The 25472-nt window shown below is 44.0% G+C and overlaps 1 protein-coding gene across 2 annotated transcripts; it reads left to right on the top strand.

Annotated features, from left to right (window-relative positions):
- On the top strand, nucleotides 1–25472 carry SLC25A39 (solute carrier family 25 member 39). 2 transcript variants are annotated; one of them, XM_069751497.1, is made up of 13 exons: nucleotides 6–119; nucleotides 440–510; nucleotides 625–751; nucleotides 832–891; nucleotides 2398–2448; nucleotides 2943–3052; nucleotides 4221–4288; nucleotides 4886–5010; nucleotides 5107–5280; nucleotides 11671–11780; nucleotides 11886–11961; nucleotides 20979–21062; nucleotides 21145–25472. In XM_069751497.1, the coding sequence occupies exons 3-13, from the start codon at nucleotides 646–648 to the stop codon at nucleotides 21300–21302; spliced, it is 1122 nt and encodes a 373-aa protein (XP_069607598.1). In that variant the 5' UTR covers nucleotides 6–119; nucleotides 440–510; nucleotides 625–645; the 3' UTR covers nucleotides 21303–25472. The 2 variants fall into 2 exon arrangements, with proteins under 2 accessions (XP_069607599.1, XP_069607598.1); XM_069751498.1 differs by lacking the exon at nucleotides 2398–2448 and having other exon boundaries at nucleotides 1–119; nucleotides 21145–23779.

Here is a 25472-nt window from a genome sequence, read left to right as displayed (position 1 = left end):
GATATGTTGTTGTGTTCAGAAACCGGTTTGGCCCGGCAAAGAGCTGGAGACGGAGAGCGGAGCGGAATGTGGCCCCGGCGGTGCTGCGTCCTGGGGCCCCAATGGGGAAGGGGCCGTAGGTGAGACATTGCTATATGCGTGCATGTAGGGTGCGGGCACAGTACAGACCACCTATGAGCCCACATGTGCCCTGTCCTGTGTGTGGCAAGGGCTGCTGATGACTTATGTAACGGTTCTTCCCACCTTGCTGCAGTGAAAGGACAAGTCCCAGCGCACCTACTGTCCGTGCATGCTGGGAGATGTAGTTCCACACTATCCAGTTGCAGAATGATTCCTTTAGCTCTGTATACCGAGTGCTCGGCAGGGTGTGATGCTGGCGGCCTTATGTAATGTGCTGATGCCTCCATTAACCTGCATGGCTGCTCCTGTGTCTCCACAGCCGCTGTGAAGATGCTGCTTATCGTTTATCACCCAGCAGGGGGAGACTGTGAGCCTCCCATCAGGCCCCAGGTAAGTAGATGGCCGTTATCAGCCCCTGTGGTGGCGGGCACGCCTGCGCTGTGCAGATAAGAGCGGCGGGCGGGCAGTGTGCTGTACATATGCTCCTCTCATTATCACCCCCAGATCCCCCCTGCAGTGTAACCTATGGCAGGGATGGCAGTGGAGGACACCAGCGCCTCCCGGTGTGGGATCACCCCACTGCAGCAGATCTTGGCCTCAGGAAGCGGCGCCCTCCTCACCTCACTTTTCGGTATGGTCCATTTTTTTTAGATGTAGTAGTGGCAGGATTGGACACGGTTGCCCGTCTCTCACCCACTTTCTCACCCACAGTGACGCCCCTTGATGTGGTGAAGATCCGACTGCAGTCACAGAGGAAACCATTCTCCAAAGGTAGCGTCCCCCCTCCTCCCTTCTACTGTCATCTTGGGTGGGTTTCCACTAATCTACATGTGCTGCCAATGCTTCGTAAATGCTCCGCTTATCCCCCCGACCTGTCAGTCACAGCTAGGATTGGTGCATGGTAGGACCACCGTCATATAGTGCATTTATACAGCTGTCAGTGAATGGAAACGTTCCTGCTCTGATCACCTCCTGCTGACACAGATGCAGCTGGTCACAATGGTCCCATTTCCTGACAACATTCAGTGAATAGCTATATAAAAAGTGACGTTGTCACCTTTCCTGGCATGTCTTTTTTTAGTAAATGCTTAGGCTTCCCCGAAATTCTGTAGCCTCTTTTCCTATAACTATGTTGTGCTGTTCCTTGGCTATTCCTCCTGATATCCATTGCCAATTGGCTTTACTATTGTCTCTTGTTAAAGGGAACCTATCACGTGAAAAAAACGCTATTAACCAGTAGATATGGGGTTAATCTGCAGGTTAATAGTGTTCTGAACCTGCCCTGTGCCCGCACTGAGAGCCCCCCTGCCAGGAGGAAATTAACGGCAGTGTTTGGGTTGCAGTCACAGGGTGGCGCCGGCGGGGGTTTAGTAACCGCTCGGTGTACAGAGAGCGCCTGTAACAGAACCCCCCACACTAACCGACAGTGGGCCCACGCCGCCCTTATGACTGCAGCCCAAACGCTGCCAGAAGGGATAAAGTTATTTTCCGCCCAGCAGAGGGGCTCTCTGTTTGGAAAAAGAGGCTCCAGACCGTTTAGTGGGGAATACAAGTAATAATGAAAACCATCAGGTCAGGAGAGCCAATGTGTCCTCTTCAGGGCGCAGTATGGCAGCCGTATAAACCGGACTGCAATGGTCGGACTGGCCGGCGGCTCTCCCCACCTGAGCGTGACAGCTGCATAGAAATATATAAAGCTGTCATTCTGGTGGGGATAGCTGCCGGCCAGTCCGAGCATTGCAGTCTGATATATATACGACCGCCTGCGCCCTGAGAGTCCAAGATTACATGGACTTGCTGCCTACCAGGACACGTGCCATTAATTACACGTCCTTGCAGTGGGTCCTTGGGGACCTCATTGTTGGGCGATATGGTTTTGTAAGTCTATGGACGCCCACTGTTTTATCTACGTAGCCATACAACATCCAGATGGCTGTAGAACATTGCATTGCTGTTATGAAGCCTTTTAACCCATTACTATAGCACTCACGTAAAGTAGCGCCACATAGCCGTCATGTCCAGCGTGCGCCCAGTTAGCCCTGATCTCTCCCATTACTCCCTGGGGTAAGCCGTCCCGTCACCGCCAGTAATATGTATCTGTGTTCTGATACTTCCACATTAAGCTGTCCCTCATCTTCATGAACCCCCTGATCCTCCAGTGCCGCGGCTGCTCCGGCACCTCTTGTGACCTCTCTATATGTATCTGTATGTATTTGTATGGGCAGAATACAAATCACATGCACAGATGTGCTCTCATATCTTCCTCTTGTGTTGCAGTAATGTCTGTAAAGTCTCATCCCCGGGCACCCCCCTTGCGCCACCCCACATGTGAGTACATAAAGCGTGACCCCGTACTTCTGGCTACTGTGTAAATTGTCCTGTTTTGTTAGCTGCTCTTTGATGATACTACGAGGCGTTATGTTCTGCATGTCATTGCCCTCTGTATCCTACAAGAGCCGCCTAACGCCTGCAGATCGGGGGTCCCGCAGGTTGTTGCAGATCTGGGCTGGAATATCTGGTGATCTGCTGTTTTGAGTTTATTATATGGCTAGGTGTTGTGTGAATCCACCCCTCCCCCGTATATATATGCAGCCCCTGAAATCACTATTTGGGGGCAGAATAGTAATAGTTGTATGTATTGCTGGGGTAGTCACCGTAACATAGGAGTCATCCTGCCCGTATGCATGCTTGGGGCCCTGCTCATCTACCATGTAGACCTAACCTGCTGCGGACCTTCTACTAACACATAGCTGCCTGTGTATATACCATGCCCCGTGCTGTCAGTCTCCTCTTCTTACCCCTCTTCTCTTTATAACCCCCAGGGCGCTGCTTCCTGTACTGTAATGGTCTGATGGATCATCTGTTTGTGTGCCAGCATGCCACAGCTTGTAGCGCCTGGTATCGAGCACCCACCCACTTCCATGGCACACTGGTAATTATCATGGGGTGGATCGGAATAGCCGGAATAGATCATACTGTGACATCAGTCATGATAAGCCTTAGACCGTAATATTGCACGTCAAATCCACTGTCCATATAAGTATATATATTAATGGAAAAACTGCGCTTTGTGAAGATCTCACTGATACCAGCGTGGTCTTGGAATAGGACGTCACCCGTGTAACAAGTCAGTTCATGAAATATCTTGCCTCCTACATTTCCATGATCACCTGTGAGTGATGTTATTTGGGAACCATGGCATCTCGTCCACAAAACAGAGACCATGTAAAGTCACAGGCCACTGTCACCAAGTGCTGAGGCACCCAGTGCATGAAAGCTGCACAGACCAAACCTCCTCTAGTATGAGTTTCCATAGTCAAGCAGCTTCGTACAAGCCTTACATCACCTAGCACAATGCCGTGCATCGGATGGAGTAGTATAAAGCTGCCTTCAGTAGTCTATGGAGCAGTGGAAACGTGTAGTGTGGAGTGTTTAATCACATTTCTCTAGCGTCTGGTGGACAAGTCAGGGTTTGGTGAATGCCAGGAAAGTGTTACCTCCCGGACTGCATTGTGCCAGCTGTGAAGTTTAGTGGAGAAGGGATAATTTTATGGGGGGGGGGTGTATTTCAGGGGTCAGCATAGGCCTTTCTTCATACCTCAGCATACAAGACATTTTGAACATTGTGGGAGCAGTTTGGGAAAGGTCCATGACTGTGCCCTAGTGCACAAAGCAGGATAAAGGTGCACGGTTGGTAGAGTTTAGTGAGGAGGAACGTGACCCAGATCCAACACCTTAGGGATGAACTAGAACAGAGATTGTGAGCCCGGATCTCTCATCCAGAAGACATTTTTGAGGTCAGACAATAGTTTAGGATGAAAGGGCAAAAATTCCCACAGACGCCAACAAAATTTAGTAGAAGGCTTTTGCAAATGAATGGAAACTTAGAGCTGCAAAGGAGGGACCAACTCCATATTAATGACTGTAGATTTTGGAAGAGGGTGTCATTAATAAAAATGCCTTGTGTAGGTGTCCTAATACATGTGTCCATATAGTGTCTGGGAGTAGGTGTACAATAAATATATATCAGAAGTAGAGTGTGACTGAATTGCCACTAGAGATGTGACTCTGGTAATTTGATTCTAATGTGTTTTCTGCAGGATGCTTTTGTGAAGATAACCCGTCATGAGGGTTTAACCTCACTATGGAGTGGCCTACCCCCTACATTGTAAGTCCCAATGAAACACTGTGAAGGACCCGGGGGGGGCAAAGCATAGCAGGGAGTCCAATAACAGCGATCCTTGTACCAAGCTCCGCCCCGCGGTTCTCCGCTAGGTATATCTTAGTAGATTATGTTAGACTGCTGGATAGTATACCAGTCTAGCCACACATGAAGTTACAGTATATGTGGGCCTCCTTGGAATAATGATCATGCGTTCTGCAATGCATCTAGTGCAAAGGTGGAGAACGTCTCTGGCTTCACTTGCAATATTGATCCACATTGTTAATCGTTGGCAGAATGAGATCGGACTTTACTTTACTGACAAACAATGATTATAAGTGGTTATATAGATAAGAAATGTGACTTAATCTCTTAATGCCATTAGTCTACATTGTGTAATAAACGTGACACAGTAATCATTGCATTTCATATAAACTCTTTCATCTCACGTCTGGCTGTTACCTTGTTATCTAACGTCTTACTGTAGTTGGTAACTAGCAAAGGCGCTTTGTCCCCCTGGACCATATGTGCTGTGTTTCTCTGCCACAGTCTACTGCCAGTAATCTATCCCCAGGTGACACTGCTCTCTGTCTCCCCCTACAGGGTGATGGCTGTGCCTGCAACCATTATCTACTTCACCTGTTACGATCATCTGAGGGATTTTCTCTGTTACAACATGGGATACAGCGGGAGTCACATCCCTCTCGTTGCTGGCGCACTTGCCCGCTGTAAGTTTATTATTTATAGATATAACACATTGTAATAGTAAGCAATATATGTAATATAGGAACTTGTCACAAATTTCTTATTCTCTCCTCTGTTAGTGGGAGCAGTTACCGTCATCAGTCCTCTGGAACTGATCCGTACAAAACTTCAGTCTCGGCAGTTGTCCTACATTGAGCTAGGAGCCTGTCTGCGTTCTGCTGTCTCTCAGGGCGGATGGCTGTCACTTTGGAAGGGATGGGGACCGACGGTGCTGAGAGACGTCCCGTTTTCTGGTAAATCCACTAAAAATATTACTCCATGTAACCTCCCCTATATCTCCTCCTATTACTCCATATAACCTCCCTATATCTCCTCCTATTACTCCATATAACCTCCCTATATCTCCTCCTATTACTCCATATAACCTCCTATATCTCCTCCTATTACTCCATATAACCTCCCTATATCTCCTCCTATTACTCCACATAACCCCCTATATCTCCTCCTATTACTCCATATAACCTCCCTATTACTCCATATAACCTCCCCTTTATCTCCTCCTATTACTCCATATAACCCCCTATATCTCCTCCTATTACTCCATATAACCTCCCTATATCTCCTCCTATTACTCCATATAACCTCCCTATATCTCCTCCTATTACTCCATATAACCTCCTATATCTCCTCCTATTACTCCATATAACCTCCCTATATCTCCTATTACTCCATATAACCTCCCTATTACTCCATATAACCTCCCCTATATCTCCTCCTATTACTCCATATAACCCCCTATATCTCCTCCTATTACTCCATATAACCTCCCTATATCTCCTCCTATTACTCCATATAACCTCCCTATATCTCCTCCTATTACTCCATATATCCTCCCTATATCTCCTCCTATTACTCCATATAACCTCCTATATCTCCTCTTATTACTCCATATAACCTCCTATATCTCCTCCTATTACTCCATATAACCTCCCCTATATCTCCTCCTATTACTCCATATAACCTCCTATATCTCCTCCTATTACTCCATATAACCCCCTATATCTCCTCCTATTACTCCATATAACCCCCTATATCTCCTCCTATTACTCCATATAACCTCCCTATATCTCCTCCTATTACTCCACATAACCCCCTATATCTCCTCCTATTACTCCATATAACCCCCTATATCTCCTCCTATTACTCCATATATCCTCCCTATATCTCCTCCTATTACTCCATATAACCTCCTATATCTCCTCTTATTACTCCATATAACCTCCTATATCTCCTCCTATTACTCCATATAACCTCCCTATATCTCCTCCTATTACTCCATATAACCTCCTATATCTCCTCCTATTACTCCATATAACCTCCCTATATCTCCTATTACTCCATATAACCTCCCTATTACTCCATATAACCTCCCCTATATCTCCTCCTATTACTCCATATAACCCCCTATATCTCCTCCTATTACTCCATATAACCTCCCTATATCTCCTCCTATTACTCCATATAACCTCCCTATATCTCCTCCTATTACTCCATATATCCTCCCTATATCTCCTCCTATTACTCCATATAACCTCCTATATCTCCTCTTATTACTCCATATAACCTCCTATATCTCCTCCTATTACTCCATATAACCTCCCTATATCTCCTCCTATTACTCCATATAACCTCCTATATCTCCTCCTATTACTCCATATAACCCCCTATATCTCCTCCTATTACTCCATATAACCCCCTATATCTCCTCCTATTACTCCATATAACCTCCCTATATCTCCTCCTATTACTCCACATAACCCCCTATATCTCCTCCTATTACTCCACATAACCCCCTATATCTCCTCCTATTACTCCATATATCCTCCCTATATCTCCTCCTATTACTCCATATAACCTCCTATATCTCCTCTTATTACTCCATATAACCTCCTATATCTCCTCCTATTACTCCATATAACCTCCCTATATCTCCTCCTATTACTCCATATAACCTCCTATATCTCCTCCTATTACTCCATATAACCCCCTATATCTCCTCCTATTACTCCATATAACCCCCTATATCTCCTCCTATTACTCCATATAACCTCCCTATATCTCCTCCTATTACTCCATATAACCTTCCCTATATCTCCTCCTATTACTCCATATAACCTCCCTATATCTCCTCCTATTACTCCATATAACCTCCCTATATCTCCTATTACTCCATATAACCTCCCTATTACTCCATATAACCTCCCCTATATCTCCTCCTATTACTCCATATAACCCCCTATATCTCCTCCTATTACTCCATATAACCTCCCCTATATCTCCTCCTATTACTCCATATAACCTCCCTATATCTCCTCCTATTACTCCATATAACCTCCTATATCTCCTCCTATTACTCCATATATCCTCCCTATATCTCCTCCTATTACTCCATATAACCTCCTATATCTCCTCTTATTACTCCATATAACCTCCCTATATCTCCTCCTATTACTCCATATATCCTCCCTATATCTCCTCCTATTACTCCATATAACCTCCCTATATCTCCTCCTATTACTCCATATATCCTCCCTATATCTCCTCCTATTACTGCATATAACCTCCCTATATCTCCTCCTATTACTCCATATAACCTCCCTATATCTCCTCCTATTACTCCATATAACCTCCCTATATCTCCTCCTATTACTCCATATAACCTCCCTATATCTCATCCTATTACTCCATATAACCTCCTATATCTCCTCTTATTACTCCATATAACCTCCCCTATATCTCCTCCTATTACTCCATATAACCTCCCTATATCTCCTCCTATTACTCCATATAACCCCCTATATCTCCTCCTATTACTCCATATAACCTCCCTATATCTCCTCCTATTACTCCATAAAACATCCCTATATCTCCTCCTATTACTCCATATAACCTCCCTATATCTCCTCCTATTACTCCATATAACCTCCCTATATCTCCTCCTATTACTCCATATAACCTCCCTATATCTCCTATTACTCCATATAACCCCCTATATCTCCTCCTATTACTCCATATAACCCCCTATATCTCCTCCTATTACTCCATATAACCTCCCTATATCTCCTCCTATTACTCCATATAACCTCCCTATATCTCCTCTTATTACTCCATATAACCTCCCTATATCTCCTCCTATTACTCCATATATCCTCCCTATATCTCCTCCTATTACTCCATATAACCTCCCTATATCTCCTCCTATTACTCCATATATCCTCCCTATATCTCCTCCTATTACTGCATATAACCTCCCTATATCTCCTCCTATTACTCCATATAACCTCCCTATATCTCCTCCTATTACTCCATATAACCTCCCTATATCTCCTCCTATTACTCCATATAACCTCCTATATCTCCTCCTATTACTCCATATAACCCCCTATATCTCCTCCTATTACTCCATATAACCCCCTATATCTCCTCCTATTACTCCATATAACCTCCCTATATCTCCTCCTATTACTCCACATAACCCCCTATATCTCCTCCTATTACTCCACATAACCCCCTATATCTCCTCCTATTACTCCATATATCCTCCCTATATCTCCTCCTATTACTCCATATAACCTCCTATATCTCCTCTTATTACTCCATATAACCTCCTATATCTCCTCCTATTACTCCATATAACCTCCCTATATCTCCTCCTATTACTCCATATAACCTCCTATATCTCCTCCTATTACTCCATATAACCCCCTATATCTCCTCCTATTACTCCATATAACCCCCTATATCTCCTCCTATTACTCCATATAACCTCCCTATATCTCCTCCTATTACTCCATATAACCTTCCCTATATCTCCTCCTATTACTCCATATAACCTCCCTATATCTCCTCCTATTACTCCATATAACCTCCCTATATCTCCTATTACTCCATATAACCTCCCTATTACTCCATATAACCTCCCCTATATCTCCTCCTATTACTCCATATAACCCCCTATATCTCCTCCTATTACTCCATATAACCTCCCCTATATCTCCTCCTATTACTCCATATAACCTCCCTATATCTCCTCCTATTACTCCATATAACCTCCTATATCTCCTCCTATTACTCCATATATCCTCCCTATATCTCCTCCTATTACTCCATATAACCTCCTATATCTCCTCTTATTACTCCATATAACCTCCCTATATCTCCTCCTATTACTCCATATATCCTCCCTATATCTCCTCCTATTACTCCATATAACCTCCCTATATCTCCTCCTATTACTCCATATATCCTCCCTATATCTCCTCCTATTACTGCATATAACCTCCCTATATCTCCTCCTATTACTCCATATAACCTCCCTATATCTCCTCCTATTACTCCATATAACCTCCCTATATCTCCTCCTATTACTCCATATAACCTCCCTATATCTCATCCTATTACTCCATATAACCTCCTATATCTCCTCTTATTACTCCATATAACCTCCCCTATATCTCCTCCTATTACTCCATATAACCTCCCTATATCTCCTCCTATTACTCCATATAACCCCCTATATCTCCTCCTATTACTCCATATAACCTCCCTATATCTCCTCCTATTACTCCATAAAACATCCCTATATCTCCTCCTATTACTCCATATAACCTCCCTATATCTCCTCCTATTACTCCATATAACCTCCCTATATCTCCTCCTATTACTCCATATAACCTCCCTATATCTCCTATTACTCCATATAACCCCCTATATCTCCTCCTATTACTCCATATAACCCCCTATATCTCCTCCTATTACTCCATATAACCTCCCTATATCTCCTCCTATTACTCCATATAACCTCCCTATATCTCCTCTTATTACTCCATATAACCTCCCTATATCTCCTCCTATTACTCCATATATCCTCCCTATATCTCCTCCTATTACTCCATATAACCTCCCTATATCTCCTCCTATTACTCCATATATCCTCCCTATATCTCCTCCTATTACTGCATATAACCTCCCTATATCTCCTCCTATTACTCCATATAACCTCCCTATATCTCCTCCTATTACTCCATATAACCTCCCTATATCTCCTCCTATTACTCCATATAACCTCCCTATATCTCATCCTATTACTCCATATAACCTCCTATATCTCCTCTTATTACTCCATATAACCTCCCCTATATCTCCTCCTATTACTCCATATAACCTCCCTATATCTCCTCCTATTACTCCATATAACCCCCTATATCTCCTCCTATTACTCCATATAACCTCCCTATATCTCCTCCTATTACTCCATAAAACATCCCTATATCTCCTCCTATTACTCCATATAACCTCCCTATATCTCCTCCTATTACTCCATATAACCTCCCTATATCTCCTCCTATTACTCCATATAACCTCCCTATATCTCCTATTACTCCATATAACCCCCTATATCTCCTCCTATTACTCCATATAACCCCCTATATCTCCTCCTATTACTCCATATAACCTCCCTATATCTCCTCCTATTACTCCATATAACCTCCCTATATCTCCTCCTATTACTCCATATATCCTCCCTATATCTCCTCCTATTACTCCATATATCCTCCCTATATCTCCTCCTATTACTCCATATATCCTCCCTATATCTCCTCCTATTACTCCATATAACCTCCCTATAGCTCCTCCTATTATTCCATATAACCTCCCTATATCTCCTATTACTCCATATAACCTCCCTATATCTCCTATTACTCCATATAACCTCCCTATATCTCCTCCTATTACTCTATATAACCTCCCTATATCTCCTTCTATTACTCCATATAACCTCCCTATAGCTCCTCCTATTATTCCATATAACCTCCCTATATCTCCTCCTATTACTCCATATAACCTCCCTATATCTCCTCCTATTACTCCATATAACCTCCCTATATCTCCTCCTATTACTCCATATAACCTCCCTATATCTCCCCCTATTACTCCATATAACCTCCCCTATATCTCCTCCTATTACTCCATATAACCCCCTATATCTCCTCCTATTACTCCATATAACCTCCCTATATCTCCTATTACTCCATATAACCTCCCTATATCTCCTCCTATTACTCCATATAACCTCCCCTATATCTCCTCCTATTACTCCATATAACCTCCCTATATCTCCTCCTATTACTCCATATAACCTCCCTATATCTCCTCCTATTACTCCATATAACCTCCCTATATCTCCTCCTATTACTCCATATAACTTCCTTATATCTCCTCCTATTCCTCCATATAACCTCCCTATATCTCCTCCTATTACCCCATATAACCCCCTATACATCCTCCTATTACTCCATATAACCTCCCCTATATCTCCTCCTATTACTCCATATAACCCCCTATATCTCCTCCTATTACTCCATATAACCTCCCTATATCTCCTCCTATTACCCCATATAACCCCCTATACATCCTCCTATTACTCCATATAACCTCCCCTATATCTCCTCCTATTACTCCATATAACCCCCTATATCTCCTTCTATTTCTCCATATAACCCCCTATATCTCCTCCTATTACTCCATATAACCTCCCTATATCTCCTCCTATTACTCCATATAACCTCCCTATATCTCCTGCTATTACTCCATTTAACCCTCCTGTGTTCTTGTCTCTGTAGCTCTCTATTGGTTTAATTATGAGCTTGTGAAGAAGAAGTTAAATGATACTTGGGGGACATCCGAGACGCAGTTTCTGATCAACTTCTCATCCGGTGCCTTGTCTGGAGCAGTAAGTTTTCTTACTATTACACTGATGAGTGTCTCCCTCCTCATCTCTCCACATATCCTATTCTAATGGCCGTCCACTATTAGTGTTTTCTTTTCTGTATCCTAGGTGGCCGCCATCCTCACTTTACCTTTTGATGTAGTGAAAACTCATAGACAGATTGAACTTGGAGACTTGGAATTAGGTAAGAGGCTTTGTGTGAGGTCCGTGGTGCTATCTGTCCTTACAGCGGAGTTTATCCACAGACTGGCGATTTTAGTAACCTGGTTGTGTGACCTTTTTTTGCTAAGAAAGTATGAGAAGACTTGAACTGCAGTTGTATTGTTGAGCAATAGAAACAAATGACTGCTTCCTTCCTAAGGGTACTGTCACACAGTGGCATTTTGATCGTTACGACGGCACGATCCGTGACGCTCCAGCATCGTAACAATATCGCTCCAGCGTCGTAGACTGCTGTCACACTTTGCAATGTACGACGCTGGAGCGATAATTTCATGACGTATGTGCGATGTAGAAGCCGTTGGTTACTATGCGCACATCGTATACAATATCGTGCACACCTTTGTTACACCATGCGATCATGCCGCCACAGCGGGACCCTAGACGACGAAAGAAAGTTTCAAACGATCTGCTACGATGTACGATTCTCAGCGGGGTCCCTGATCGCAGGAGCGTGTCAGACACAGCGAGATCGCTGGAACGTCACGGATATATCGCTGGAACGTCACGGATCGTGCCGTCGTAGCGATCAAAATGCCACTGTGTGACGGTACCCTAAGAACAGCTCCACACTGATCAGTGGGCTGTGTCTGGTATCACAGCTTATCTCCAGTTATTCACTTGACCACATCTGAGGTGCAGTACTAGACAAAACCCATAGACAAATGTGGAACAGCCTTTAGGTAGAAACTGGCCATGTTTTGTCCAATCCTAAACAACCTTGTCCATGGGACAGAAGCTCTCAAATGTCTATTACAATATCAAACCTATAGAAAAAAGTGCCCTTTTAAAGGGGTCCTTGTTGTTGTGCAATCTCTGTGATAACGTCCCTTTAAAAATAAGCTGATCACAAACATATTTTGCTTCTGGGAGCCCAAGTTGGAATTTTTGTAGAAATCTGGCTGAAAGTGTTCAGTTTCCCTGCCACGCCACCACAGTGTCTGTCACGGATCCCTTCTCCGTGGTGTCACTTATTTGTCACGTACCTGCTCTCACACGTGACTTGGGGTTGTGCCTGCAAGGGTTAATCTATCTCCCCACTCTCAGTCCAGCATTCAACCTCTGTCCTATGCTGTAATGGGAGCATAAATCACACACCGACCCAGGCCACACACCCGCTCATACACGCTGCCACCACTCACCAAATACACGGGCAATGAGTCCCAGACTATTAATACTAGTAATGTCTATCACTCATAAGGCTCACACACCTTAGGTTATGGATTCTTTTAGAACATTCAAGGTTCAACTTGTTAAAGTTTTATACTTTAATAACAAAAGGGTCAGTGCTTACAATAAGAAAAAGGTATACAAATATGATAATAAAAAGACATACAACTCATGCAAAACCGTATAAAATAAAGAGAACTTAGGGAAGTTATCTAACTGGTAGTTGCTTCTGCTCCCTGACGGTAGGACGAATGTAGATTGGATCACACCAGCTTCTCAGGCTGCCCCCATCATGTGAACACAATTCTCTGTCTGCAGCCTAAATTTATAACTTTGGTCTGAAGGTCCGGTTTCTAGACCGGTGTTATGGCTGGCAATCAGGCAACACAGCGTGCAGTAATCAGCGCACATACAGAGATCTGGCAATAACCAAAAACAATAGGACGAGCTCTGAGACGTGGAATCTCTGTAGACTGCAGTACCTGATCTATCCTCACACAACTATAAGCAGCAGTGGATTGCGCCTATCACTACCTATGCAACTCGGCACTGCCTGAGGAGCTGACTAGCCTGAAGATAGAAATACAAGCCTGACTTACCTCAGAGAAATACCCCAAAGGAATAGGCAGCCCCCCACATATAATGACTGTTAGCAAGATGAAAAGACAAACGTAGGAATGAAATAGATTCAGCAAAGTGAGGCCCGATATTCTAGACAGAGCGAGGATAGCAAAGAGAACTATGCAGTCTACAAAAAACCCTAAAACGAAAACCACGCAAAGGGGCAAAAAGACCCACCGCGCCGAACTAACAGCACGGCGGTGCACCCTTTGCTTCTCAGAGCTTCCAGCAAAAGTTAATAGCAAGCTGGACAGAAAAAAACAGAAAACAAACTAGAAGCACTTATCTAGCAGAGCAGCAGGCCCAAGGAAAGATGCAGTAGCTCAGATCCAACACTGGAACATTGACAAGGAGCAAGGAAGACAGACTCAGGTGGAGCTAAATAGCAAGGCAGCCAACGAGCTCACCAAAACACCTGAGGGAGGAAGCCCAGAGACTGCAATACCACTTGTGACCACAGAAGTGAACTCAGCCACAGAATTCACAACAGTACCCCCCCCCTTGAGGAGGGGTCACCGAACCCTCACCAGAACCCCCAGGCCGACCAGGATGAGCCACATGAAAGGCACGAACAAGATCTGGGGCATGGACATCAGAGGCAAAAACCCAGGAATTATCTTCCTGAGCATAACCCTTCCATTTGACCAGATACTGGAGTTTCTGTCTAGAGACACGAGAATCCAAAATCTTCTCCACAATATACTCCAATTCCCCCTCCACCAAAACAGGGGCAGGAGGCGCCACAGATGGAACCATAGGTGCCACGTATCTCCTCAACAACGACCTATGGAATACATTATGTATGGAAAAGGAGTCTGGGAGGGTCAGATGAAAAGACACCGGATTGAGAATCTCAGAAATCCTATACGGACCAATAAAACGAGGTTTAAATTTAGGAGAGGAAACCTTCATAGGAATATGACGAGAAGATAACCAAACCAGATCCCCAACACGAAGTCGGGGTCCCACACGGCGTCTGCGATTAGCGAAAAGCTGAGCCTTCTCCTGGGACAAGGTCAAATTGTCCACTACCTGAGTCCAGATCTGCTGCAACCTGTCCACCACAGAATCCACACCAGGACAGTCCGAAGACTCAACCTGTCCTGAAGAGAAACGAGGATGGAACCCAGAATTGCAGAAAAATGGAGAGACCAAGGTAGCCGAGCTGGCCCGATTATTAAGGGCGAACTCAGCCAACGGCAAAAATGACACCCAATCATCCTGGTCAGCGGAAACAAAACATCTCAGATATGTTTCCAAGGTCTGATTGGTTCGTTCGGTCTGGCCATTAGTCTGAGGATGGAAGGCCGAGGAGAAAGATAGGTCAATGCCCATCCTACCACAAAAGGCTCGCCAGAACCTCGAGACAAACTGGGAACCTCTGTCAGAAACAATATTCTCAGGAATGCCATGTAAACGAACCACATGCTGGAAGAACAAAGGCACCAAATCAGAGGAGGAAGGCAATTTAACCAAGGGCACCAGATGGACCATTTTAGAAAAGCGATCACAGACCACCCAAATGACCGACATTTTTTGAGAAACGGGAAGGTCAGAAATGAAATCCATCGAAATATGTGTCCAAGGCCTCTTCGGGACCGGCAAGGGCAAAAGCAACCCACTGGCACGTGAACAGCAGGGCTTAGCCCTAGCACAAATTCCACAGGACTGCACAAAAGCACGCACATCCCGTGACAGAGATGGCCACCAGAAGGATCTAGCAACCAACTCCCTGGTACCAAAGATTCCTGGATGACCGGCCAGCACCGAACAATGAAGTTCAGAGATAACTTTACTAGTCCACCTATCAGGGACGAACAGTTTCTCGGCCGGACAACGATCAGGTTTATTAGCCTGAAATTTCTGCAACACTCTCCGCAAATCAGGGGAGATGGCAGACACAATGACTCCTTCCTTGAGGATACTCGCCGGCTCAGATAACCCCGGAGAGTCGGGCACAAAACTCCTAGACAGAGCATCCGCCTTCACATTTTTAGAGCCCGGAAGGTATGAAATCACAAAATCAAAACGAGCAAAAAATAACGACCAACGGGCCTGTCTAGGATTCAAGCGCTTGGCAGACTCAAGATAAGTAAGGTTCTTATGATCAGTCAAAACCACCACGCGATGCTTAGCACCCTCAAGCCAATGACGCCACTCCTCGAATGCCCACTTCATGGCCAGCAACTCTCGGTTGCCCACATCATAATTACGCTCAGCAGCAGAAAATTTCCTGGAAAAGAAAGCACATGGTTTGAACACTGAGCAACCAGAACCTCTCTGTGACAAAACCGCCCCTGCACCAATCTCAGAAGCATCAACCTCGACCTGGAACGGAAGAGAAACATCAGGTTGACACAACACAGGGGCACAGCAAAAACGACGCTTCAACTCCTGAAAAGCTTCCACGGCAGCAGAAGACCAATTAACCAAATCAGCACCCTTCTTGGTCAAATCGGTCAATGGTCTGGCAATGCTAGAAAAATTACAGATGAAGCGACGATAAAAATTAGCAAAGCCCAGGAATTTCTGCAGACTTTTTAGAGATGTCGGCTGAGTCCAATCCTGGATGGCCTGAACCTTAACCGGATCCATCTCGATAGTAGAAGGGGAAAAGATGAACCCCAAAAATGAAACTTTCTGCACACCGAAGAGACACTTTGATCCCTTCACGAACAAGGAATTAGCACGCAGTACCTGGAAAACCATTCTGACTTGCTTCACATGAGACTCCCAATCATCTGAGAAGATCAAAATGTCATCCAAGTAAACAATCAAGAATTTATCCAGATACTCACGGAAAATGTCATGCATAAAAGACTGAAAAACAGATGGAGCATTGGCAAGTCCGAACGGCATCACCAGATACTCAAAATGACCCTCGGGCGTATTAAATGCCGTTTTCCATTCATCTCCCTGCCTGATTCTCACCAGATTATACGCACCACGAAGATCAATCTTAGTAAACCAACTAGCCCCCTTAATCCGAGCAAACAAGTCAGAAATCAATGGCAAGGGATACTGAAACTTAACAGTGATCTTATTAAGAAGGCGGTAATCAATACACGGTCTTAGCGAACCATCCTTCTTGGCTACAAAAAAGAACCCTGCTCCCAATGGTGACGACGATGGGCGAATATGTCCCTTCTCCAGGGACTCCTTCACATAACTGCGCATAGCGGTGTGTTCAGGTACGGACAAATTAAATAAACGACCCTTAGGGAATTTACTACCAGGAATCAAATCGATAGCACAATCACAATTCCTATGCGGAGGTAGGGCATCAGACTTGGACTCTTCAAATACATCCTGAAAGTCCGACAAGAACTCTGGGATGTCAGAAGGAATGGATGACGAAATAGACAAAAATGGAACATCACCATGTACTCCCTGACAACCCCAGCTGGTTACCGACATAGAGTTCCAATCCAATACTGGATTATGGGTTTGTAGCCATGGCAACCCCAACACGACCACATCATGCAAATTATGCAGTACCAGAAAGCGAATAACTTCCTGATGTGCAGGAGCCATGCACATGGTCAGCTGGGCCCAGTACTGAGGCTTATTCTTGGCCAAAGGTGTAGCATCAATTCCTCTCAACGGAATAGGACACCGCAAAGGCTCCAAGAAAAATCCACAACGTTTAGCATAATCCAAATCCATCAGATTCAGGGCAGCGCCTGAATCCACAAACGCCATGACAGAATACGATGACAAAGAGCACATTAAGGTAATGGACAAAAGGAATTTTGACTGTACAGTACCAATAACGGCAGAGCTATCGAACCGCCTAGTGCGTTTAGGACAATTAGAAATAGCATGAGTAGAATCACCACAATAGAAACACAGTCTGTTCAGACGTCTGTGTTCTTGCCGTTCTACTTTAGTCATAGTCCTGTCGCACTGCATAGGCTCAGGTTTACTCTCAGACAATACCGCCAGATGGTGCACAGATTTACGCTCGCGCAAGCGACGACCGATCTGAATGGCCAAGGACATAGACTCATTCAAACCAGCAGGCATAGGAAATCCCACCATTGCATCCTTAAGAGCTTCAGAGAGACCCTTTCTGAACAAAGCCGCTAGTGCAGATTCATTCCACAGAGTGAGTACTGACCACTTCCTAAATTTCTGACAATATACTTCTACATCATCCTGACCCTGGCATAAAGCCAGCAGATTTCTCTCAGCCTGATCCACTGAATTAGGCTCATCGTAAAGCAATCCCAGCGCCTGGAAAAATGCATCAACATTACTCAATGCAGAATCTCCTGGTGCAAGAGAAAACGCCCAGTCCTGTGGGTCGCCGCGCAAAAAAGAAATAATAATCAAAACCTGTTGAATAGGATTACCAGAAGAATGAGGTTTCAAGGCCAAAAATAGCTTACAATTATTTCTGAAGCTCAGGAACTTAGTTCTGTCACCAAAAAACAAATCAGGAATCGGAATTCTTGGTTCTAGCATCGATTTCTGATCAATAGTATCTTGAATCTTTTGTACATTTACAACGAGATTATCCATTGAGGAGCACAGAGCCTGAATATCCATGTCCACAGCTGTGTCCTGAAGCACTCTAATGTCTAGGGGAAAAAAAAGACTGAAGACAGAGCTAAGAAAAAAAAATGATGTCAGGATTTCTTTTTTCCCTCTATTGGGAATCATTGGGGTTCTCCTTGTACTGTTATGGCTGGCAATCAGGCAACACAGCGTGCAGTAATCAGCGCACATACAGAGATCTGGCAATAACCAAAAACAATAGGACGAGCTCTGAGACGTGGAATCTCTGTAGACTGCAGTACCTGATCTATCCTCACACAACTATAAGCAGCAGTGGATTGCGCCTATCACTACCTATGCAACTCGGCACTGCCTGAGGAGCTGACTAGCCTGAAGATAGAAATACAAGCCTGACTTACCTCAGAGAAATACCCCAAAGGAATAGGTAGCCCCCCACATATAATGACTGTTAGCAAGATGAAAAGACAAACGTAGGAATGAAATAGATTCAGCAAAGTGAGGCCCGATATTCTAGACAGAGCGAGGATAGCAAAGAGAACTATGCAGTCTACAAAAAACCCTAAAACGAAAACCACGCAAAGGGGCAAAAAGACCCACCGTGCCGAACTAACAGCACGGCGGTGCACCCCTTTGCTTCTCAGAGCTTCCAGCAAAAGATAATAGCAAGCTGGACAGAAAAAACAGAAAACAAACTAGAAGCACTTATCTAGCAGAGCAGCAGGCCCAAGGAAAGATGCAGTAGCTCAGATCCAACACTGGAACATTGACAAGGAGCAAGGAAGACAGACTCAGGTGGAGCTAAATAGCAAGGCAGCCAACGAGCTCACCAAAACACCTGAGGGAGGAAGCCCAGAGACTGCAATACCACTTGTGACCACAGAAGTGAACTCAGCCACAGAATTCACAACAGACCGGACCCTCAGGTTAATATCATAATTGCTGGCTTTCTGATTGGCCTCAGCCGCGCTACTAATGAATATATTATTTTTCTCTTGAGACACTTGTGAGAAGGTTTTCAGGAATAGATACCCTCAGGCCACAATTAGCATCTCCCCTCCAAGACATAGGAGGTGCCAAATGTTACTTTTCTTCTTGGCCCTAGCTAGACCTCCTGGTGAGATATGGAGACACAATTTCTACTAGTCCCAAGGAAGTACCTATTAACACTTAGGTGCGACTTGCCTTCAGGACAGATGTTACATTATCACTAGTCACACATATAACCCTAGACGTATGTCACTACACACATATAGATATAGGACAGATGTTACATTATCACTAGTCACACATATAACCCTAGACGTATGTCACTACACACATATAGATATATATATACACATATTTCACCACAGTGTCCATACAAATCAATTGTCTGTGTATGTGATACAGTAAAGTAAATGGCCAGAGTCGGAAACTGTGGCCAATATTGAAGCCCCTCTGCGCCTGTTCCATAGAAATTTCAAAGTACATTTGTCTGTCTAGGTAAATGACTCCGTTTTGAAAGAGCTGATAGCGCAGCAATATTTAGCAAGGGTAGGGCTGGAATTCCAGAAACCATATAGGCACCATGTTCTTCTCACTGTAATACTGAGAATTATCTTTTTACTTTGACAGAAATCTGTCTTAAATGATACTAGAACAGGAGCCTGTAAGTATGTGCAGTAGGAAGATCTACCTCGTCTCTTCATGTGTAGGAAGATGTGATAGTTGTGCATATTCCAATACTGCAATTCCAGGGGTGTTTGTGTAAGAAGAGGCTGCTCACACTGCTGTCCACACTGTCTCTTTAAATTATTTGCAATGTGAGCTGCCTCTTCTAACCTCAGTGCCCCTGGTATCTCTAATATTAGATTAGAAAGCCACAGTGGACAGCAATAAGAGCAGTCTTTTCTTATCTCGGCACCTCTGGTATCTGCAGTGTTAGATCAGATAGACGTGGGCAGCAGTGTGAGCAGCCTCTTCTTACATCAGCACCCCTGGTATCTCCAGTATTAGAACATATAGACAGGGTGGACAGCAGTGTGAGCAGCCTCTTACCTCAGCAACCCTGGTATCTCCAGTATTCTATCACACAGGCAGGTTGGACAGTAGTCTGAGGAGCCTCTTCTTACCTCAGCACCCCTGGTATCTCCAGTATTGTAACACACAGGCAGGGTGGACAGCAGTGTGAGCAGCCTCTTCTTACCTCAGCACCCCTGGTATCTCCAGTATTATAACACACAGGCAGGGTGGACAGTAGTGTGAGCAGCCTCGTCTTACCTCACCATCCCTGGTATCTCCAGTATTATAACACACAGGCAGGGTGGACAGTAGTCTTCGCAGCCTCTTCTTACCTCAGCACCCTTGGTATATCTAGTACTAGATTAAATTATCCATTGGAAGCACATTTTCCTACAGATGAAAAAGGGAGCACAGCTTCTACAGCACATGCTCAGTCGCCTATTTTATTATCATTCTAAGACAGCTTTTTGTCAGTGTAACAAGGAAGTGGTCGTTTTAATTCTATAGTGATTACATTCCTAGACAAATCAACTGTGATTTATTAATTAATGGTAGTTAGCTATAATATTTCCTTTAGTTTATTTAATATCTTTTACTACTGGAGCAGAACTCCTTTAAGAAATATGATTGTTTTTGTAGAGTCTTAATCAAAACTCATCATTTGTTTAGGATCATCAAGACGTCAGAAATCTTCCACCTGGGGGGCCATGCGCATAATCAAAGCTGAATCTGGAACTCGTGGACTTTTTGCAGGTGACATATTTTAGCCCGCTAGACCCACCTGTTGTCTTCTCTATTCTTCCTTATGTGACTGACCTTCAATCTTTCCTTGCAGGTTTCATGCCACGAGTTATCAAGGTGGCTCCAGCTTGCGCCATAATGATCAGCTCTTATGAATTCGGAAAGAATTTTTTTCAAAAGAGTAACCAGGAAAAAGCTTCAGATTCTGTGACATTCTTAAAAAATCACAAGCAACCAAGTTGTAGCTCTTAAGTTCTAGTCTGGGCTTAGACAAACCATGAAATGCATGGTGGGCTATACCCAGGCAGTTATTGTGGACCACAGCTTACCGAAAACCAAGCATAGTACCTCTTCTTAGTAAACACTTCACCTGGGTTATGTGTAAACTTGACAATTCCCAACGGTCACATCCTTACCACATGCTATAGCTGACGGCTTTCCATCTTAGAAGAACATGGGATTACTGCTATGTCACATTTGTGGCATCTGTATACTAGTCAAGTGTGTGCATAGGTCCAAAGTCTAATATGCTTAGCTCTATGTTACAAGGCAAAGTTTTTAGTGAAATCCCAATTTCAATGCTCTCATCAATGGCTAGAGCTTTTGAAAAATACATTCTTTAGAGGGGACATGTCCCTAGGCTGAGTGTCTACTGAAGAACCTTCAGATGTTGAGTAGTGCAAATCTGTAAGGATCAGCAGTCCAAAGGAGCCAATTTTATATAAGTCTAATACTTCCTTTAGTCAACTTCTTGAATATTGCTCTTCATGGAAATGGGAATCTCATTTTCGAAATACTCTAGGATCGATTTCCCCGGGGTCTTGTAATCTAAGCTAATAGTTCTTTTGAAATTCAGTCCTGTAGTACAAAACCAAAGATCATACTCTGGACTATTAAGTCTTGATAGAGCAGTTTTGATCAGCGCTATGGTCTTCGTGTGACCTTGGAGAAAGCGTTGAACCTCTAGCCATTAAAGACATGTAAGTGAAATTTGCCTATCACTGTATGAGTTCAGGTGGACGGTGCTTAATCAGGTGTGGAGAAGCCTGGAAGACCAGGCAGAAGAAAACGTTGGGTTGCTGTGGATCTACAGCAGCTACAATTTTTGTTTTGGACAAAGGTGGCTGAATGCAGAGACATTGGATTGTATGATTAGGAGATGTGAAAGCAGAGACTGAATCACTGGACTTAACAATGAATAGCTCTATTTAACACCCTTCTAAGTCTTCCCTGGTCACCTTCCCACCAAACTCCTGTCCTGTCATCGATGGCAGCACATTACGTCGAGATGTCCTATGAAGTGCCTATATACCTGAGGGAAGTTTTCCTAAGCCGCTGCTGCCCCAGCTTGAAGATGGCAAAACGAGAGGGGCTTGCACAACCTCCTTCTCTTCTTTCCTGCTATCGTTGGACTTTTACCTTTGTTTTTTTTATTATTTTTGTGCCGTAGCGGTGCAGTCTTTATGGGTAAAATTGTATGTTTTTTTATGAATAGCTAAAGTTGCAGTCTACATTGTGATCCATGGTGACCACTAGATTTCCATGTTTGGTGCGATCTTCTCATGGTAGTTGGTGTAGATGTGGAAGTGTCATTAGGTCAATTCCAATAGTTTTCCCAATAAGTAAGAAGATTATAATGGGCCAACATTCAGGTTTCATGCTGCCCTGTTGTGGCAGTCTCCAGTTTACTGCTTCATTCCCTAACCTATGTTCTCCATAGGTGCAAGGAGAATAAATGAAGTGTGCAGTTTTATAAAGATGTATGAAAACCCGGCATCGTGCATCAGGAAAATGTTCCAACTAGTTTAATAATATTGGTCACTTTACTTTTATTAGTTGGCCCGTAATGGACTTCTGATTAGTGACCTGCAAATACAGTACAACTTCACTGTAAGGCTGGGGCTGTCTGGCCATTATGGAGGGCTGCTACGTACCCTTAGTGGTGTCCCATGGGAAATCGGCACACACGACGACTTTAAAGGGAACCTGTCACCCCCCCCCATGCGTTTGTACCTAAAAGAGCCACCTTGTGCTGCACTGATGCTGCATTCTGACAAGGTGGCTCTTCTAGTTCGGGTCCCTGGCGCTGCTGCAGTAATCGCTTTTGAAGTTTGTCCCTCATACGTGTGAAATGGTTCCGGGGGGCATGTCTTTGTTTAGGCTCAATTTCTCCAATGTTAATACATATTTTCCTAGTACTCTGCATTGGGCTGTTCCTCTTTTATGGAAATACATGGTTGAGCTGACAGCTGGGCGCGACCATTGCTTTTGTCAGTAGAGCGTGCCCTTGTACACTGACATTGTTCAATCAGAGCTAATGGTGACTGTCATCGGGCTCTGTCCATGCCGTCTAAAGCAATGGCAGTAGTCATACGTTTCCAGGAGGAACAGCAGAGGAATACTATAATGATATTATATGGAGAATGCAGCTGATTACTAAAACGGACATGTCGGATGGCTGGGAGCGCCTATACTGCACCCCACCTGTGAGCGGGCAGGTTGGTCAGTCGGTGATGGTCCACCAGTGGTTCTCAAAAGACTGCAACTTTACTCTGTGGAAATCTAACCCTTTCACTGCCAACATTGCAGGCATACATGGCAAGTAAAAGGTCTGAGCTGCTGAGCAGCTGTTACATACTTCTAACGCATCATGGTAGTTCCTGTGGGATGGCAAGGAATGGGTTAAAGTATAAGTTACTCCTGGGTCAATGGCAAACAGCCCTTACAAAGCACATTATATTCGTAATTGATGAAAGTAGGAGTTGTAATGGATTCGGCCAATTTGTTCAGCCATCATGCTACCATTAGGATTTTGGCCTTATTCAGATAGTCACAATCTAAGGGCTCGCTCATACTGCTGTATAACACGGCCGAGTGCTATGCGATGTTTTATCTGACAGCACTCGGCTCATTGTTTATACAATGGGGCAGCTCAGATCTGCGAGTATTTTCGAAATTGAGAAAATAATCTCCGCATGCTGCGACTGGCAGACTCGGCTCAAACACACCCATACAAGTCTATGGGTGTCTGTGAAACGTCGGACTGCACTCGGATGTCATCCAAGTGCAATGGAGGAGATGGAGAAATTACTTCCCCTCTAGACCTGTGCTGCGATTCTCTAATGCGAGAGCTTCAGCGCTCTGACACTCTGATTAATCTCTGACTGTAAATTACACTCTGATCAAACTTATCAGTCCAGTTGTCTCGCATGAGAGGATTGACACTCATGTTACCCCAGCCTAAGGCCGGATTCACACATATGTGTGTCGCAGTCTGACTACAGACAGCGATACACACACTAATCTTATAAATGTGCCCCTGCTGTGTACTGTGTAATGGCTGTGTCTGACCGTACAGGAACATGGTCTGATCATACCACATCTCCTGGGCACAAAAGAGTATACAGACAGGACAGTATGGGGACACAGCTGCTGCTTTCTGTGAGGTTTTACATTTCCCTGCCTGTTGAATAACTTATTTTACCTCATAGAAAGAATCAGCTGTGATACCAATACTGTCCTGTCTGTATACTCTTTTGTGCCCAGGAGCTATGGTATGATCAGACCATGTTCCTGCATGGTCAGACACAGCCATTACACAGTACACAGCAGGGGCACATTTATAAGATTATCTCGGCACAGGAACATTTTTTTTATACATCCAATTGTGAAACTTATTTTTATTCCATAATTAAAATCTACTTTGTTAGTAGGACTACTTCTTCAAGGGGGGGGTTCCTAAACCTTCCCCAATAAATAATACTTAAAGAAGGATTGGGCATATTGAAATTCAATATGCCCAATCCATTGTTTTTAGAAAATTTTCAGCTAAAAGTTAATGGCACTTCTAGAAATGAGGTTGGACCATATTTGCGGTCGCTAGTATTAAGTAAGCCACGTCAGGAGACATCTGAATAAGGCTCTATCTTCCATGGTTTAACTATTGAGCCAACATTATGGCCGCACCATTGTTTGAACATTAACCCATTAACATTTTGTCTATTTTCTGTTGTAAGTTTTCTTTTTAATGTAAGAGTTAGCAGAAATACAATTTGCTCCTTACCAATTTTCACATTCTTAATAAATTTACCTAGTTGAGGGAAGAAACTTTCCTTTATTCCGTTTAGTTCCTCAACTAGCATTTCTCAGAAAATAAATCTAGATGGAAAGATCAGATCTAGGTCTATTTTTAACTTGTGGTTATTTCATAACAACATCGGTAGGGTCAGCTAATGTGTGCGTTAGATTACATAGGAGCAAATTATCCATTAGCTACAGGCCGGCACTGGCTGGGTTTCATTACAGGACCTCTCCTCTGCTCACTATATTGACCACTGTTTAGTTCCACAGGCGTTCAGACACGGGGTGCGGTTGTGTGTAGTCATGGTATACACTGATAATAAACGGCATTTCGTGCATGAA

The sequence above is a fragment of the Ranitomeya imitator genome, chromosome 2 (genome assembly GCF_032444005.1).
Source record: "Ranitomeya imitator isolate aRanImi1 chromosome 2, aRanImi1.pri, whole genome shotgun sequence".
Taxonomy (NCBI): Eukaryota; Metazoa; Chordata; class Amphibia; order Anura; family Dendrobatidae; genus Ranitomeya; species Ranitomeya imitator.
Note: the sequence above shows the minus strand (reverse complement) of the source record. Positions and strands in the feature narration are given on the sequence as shown.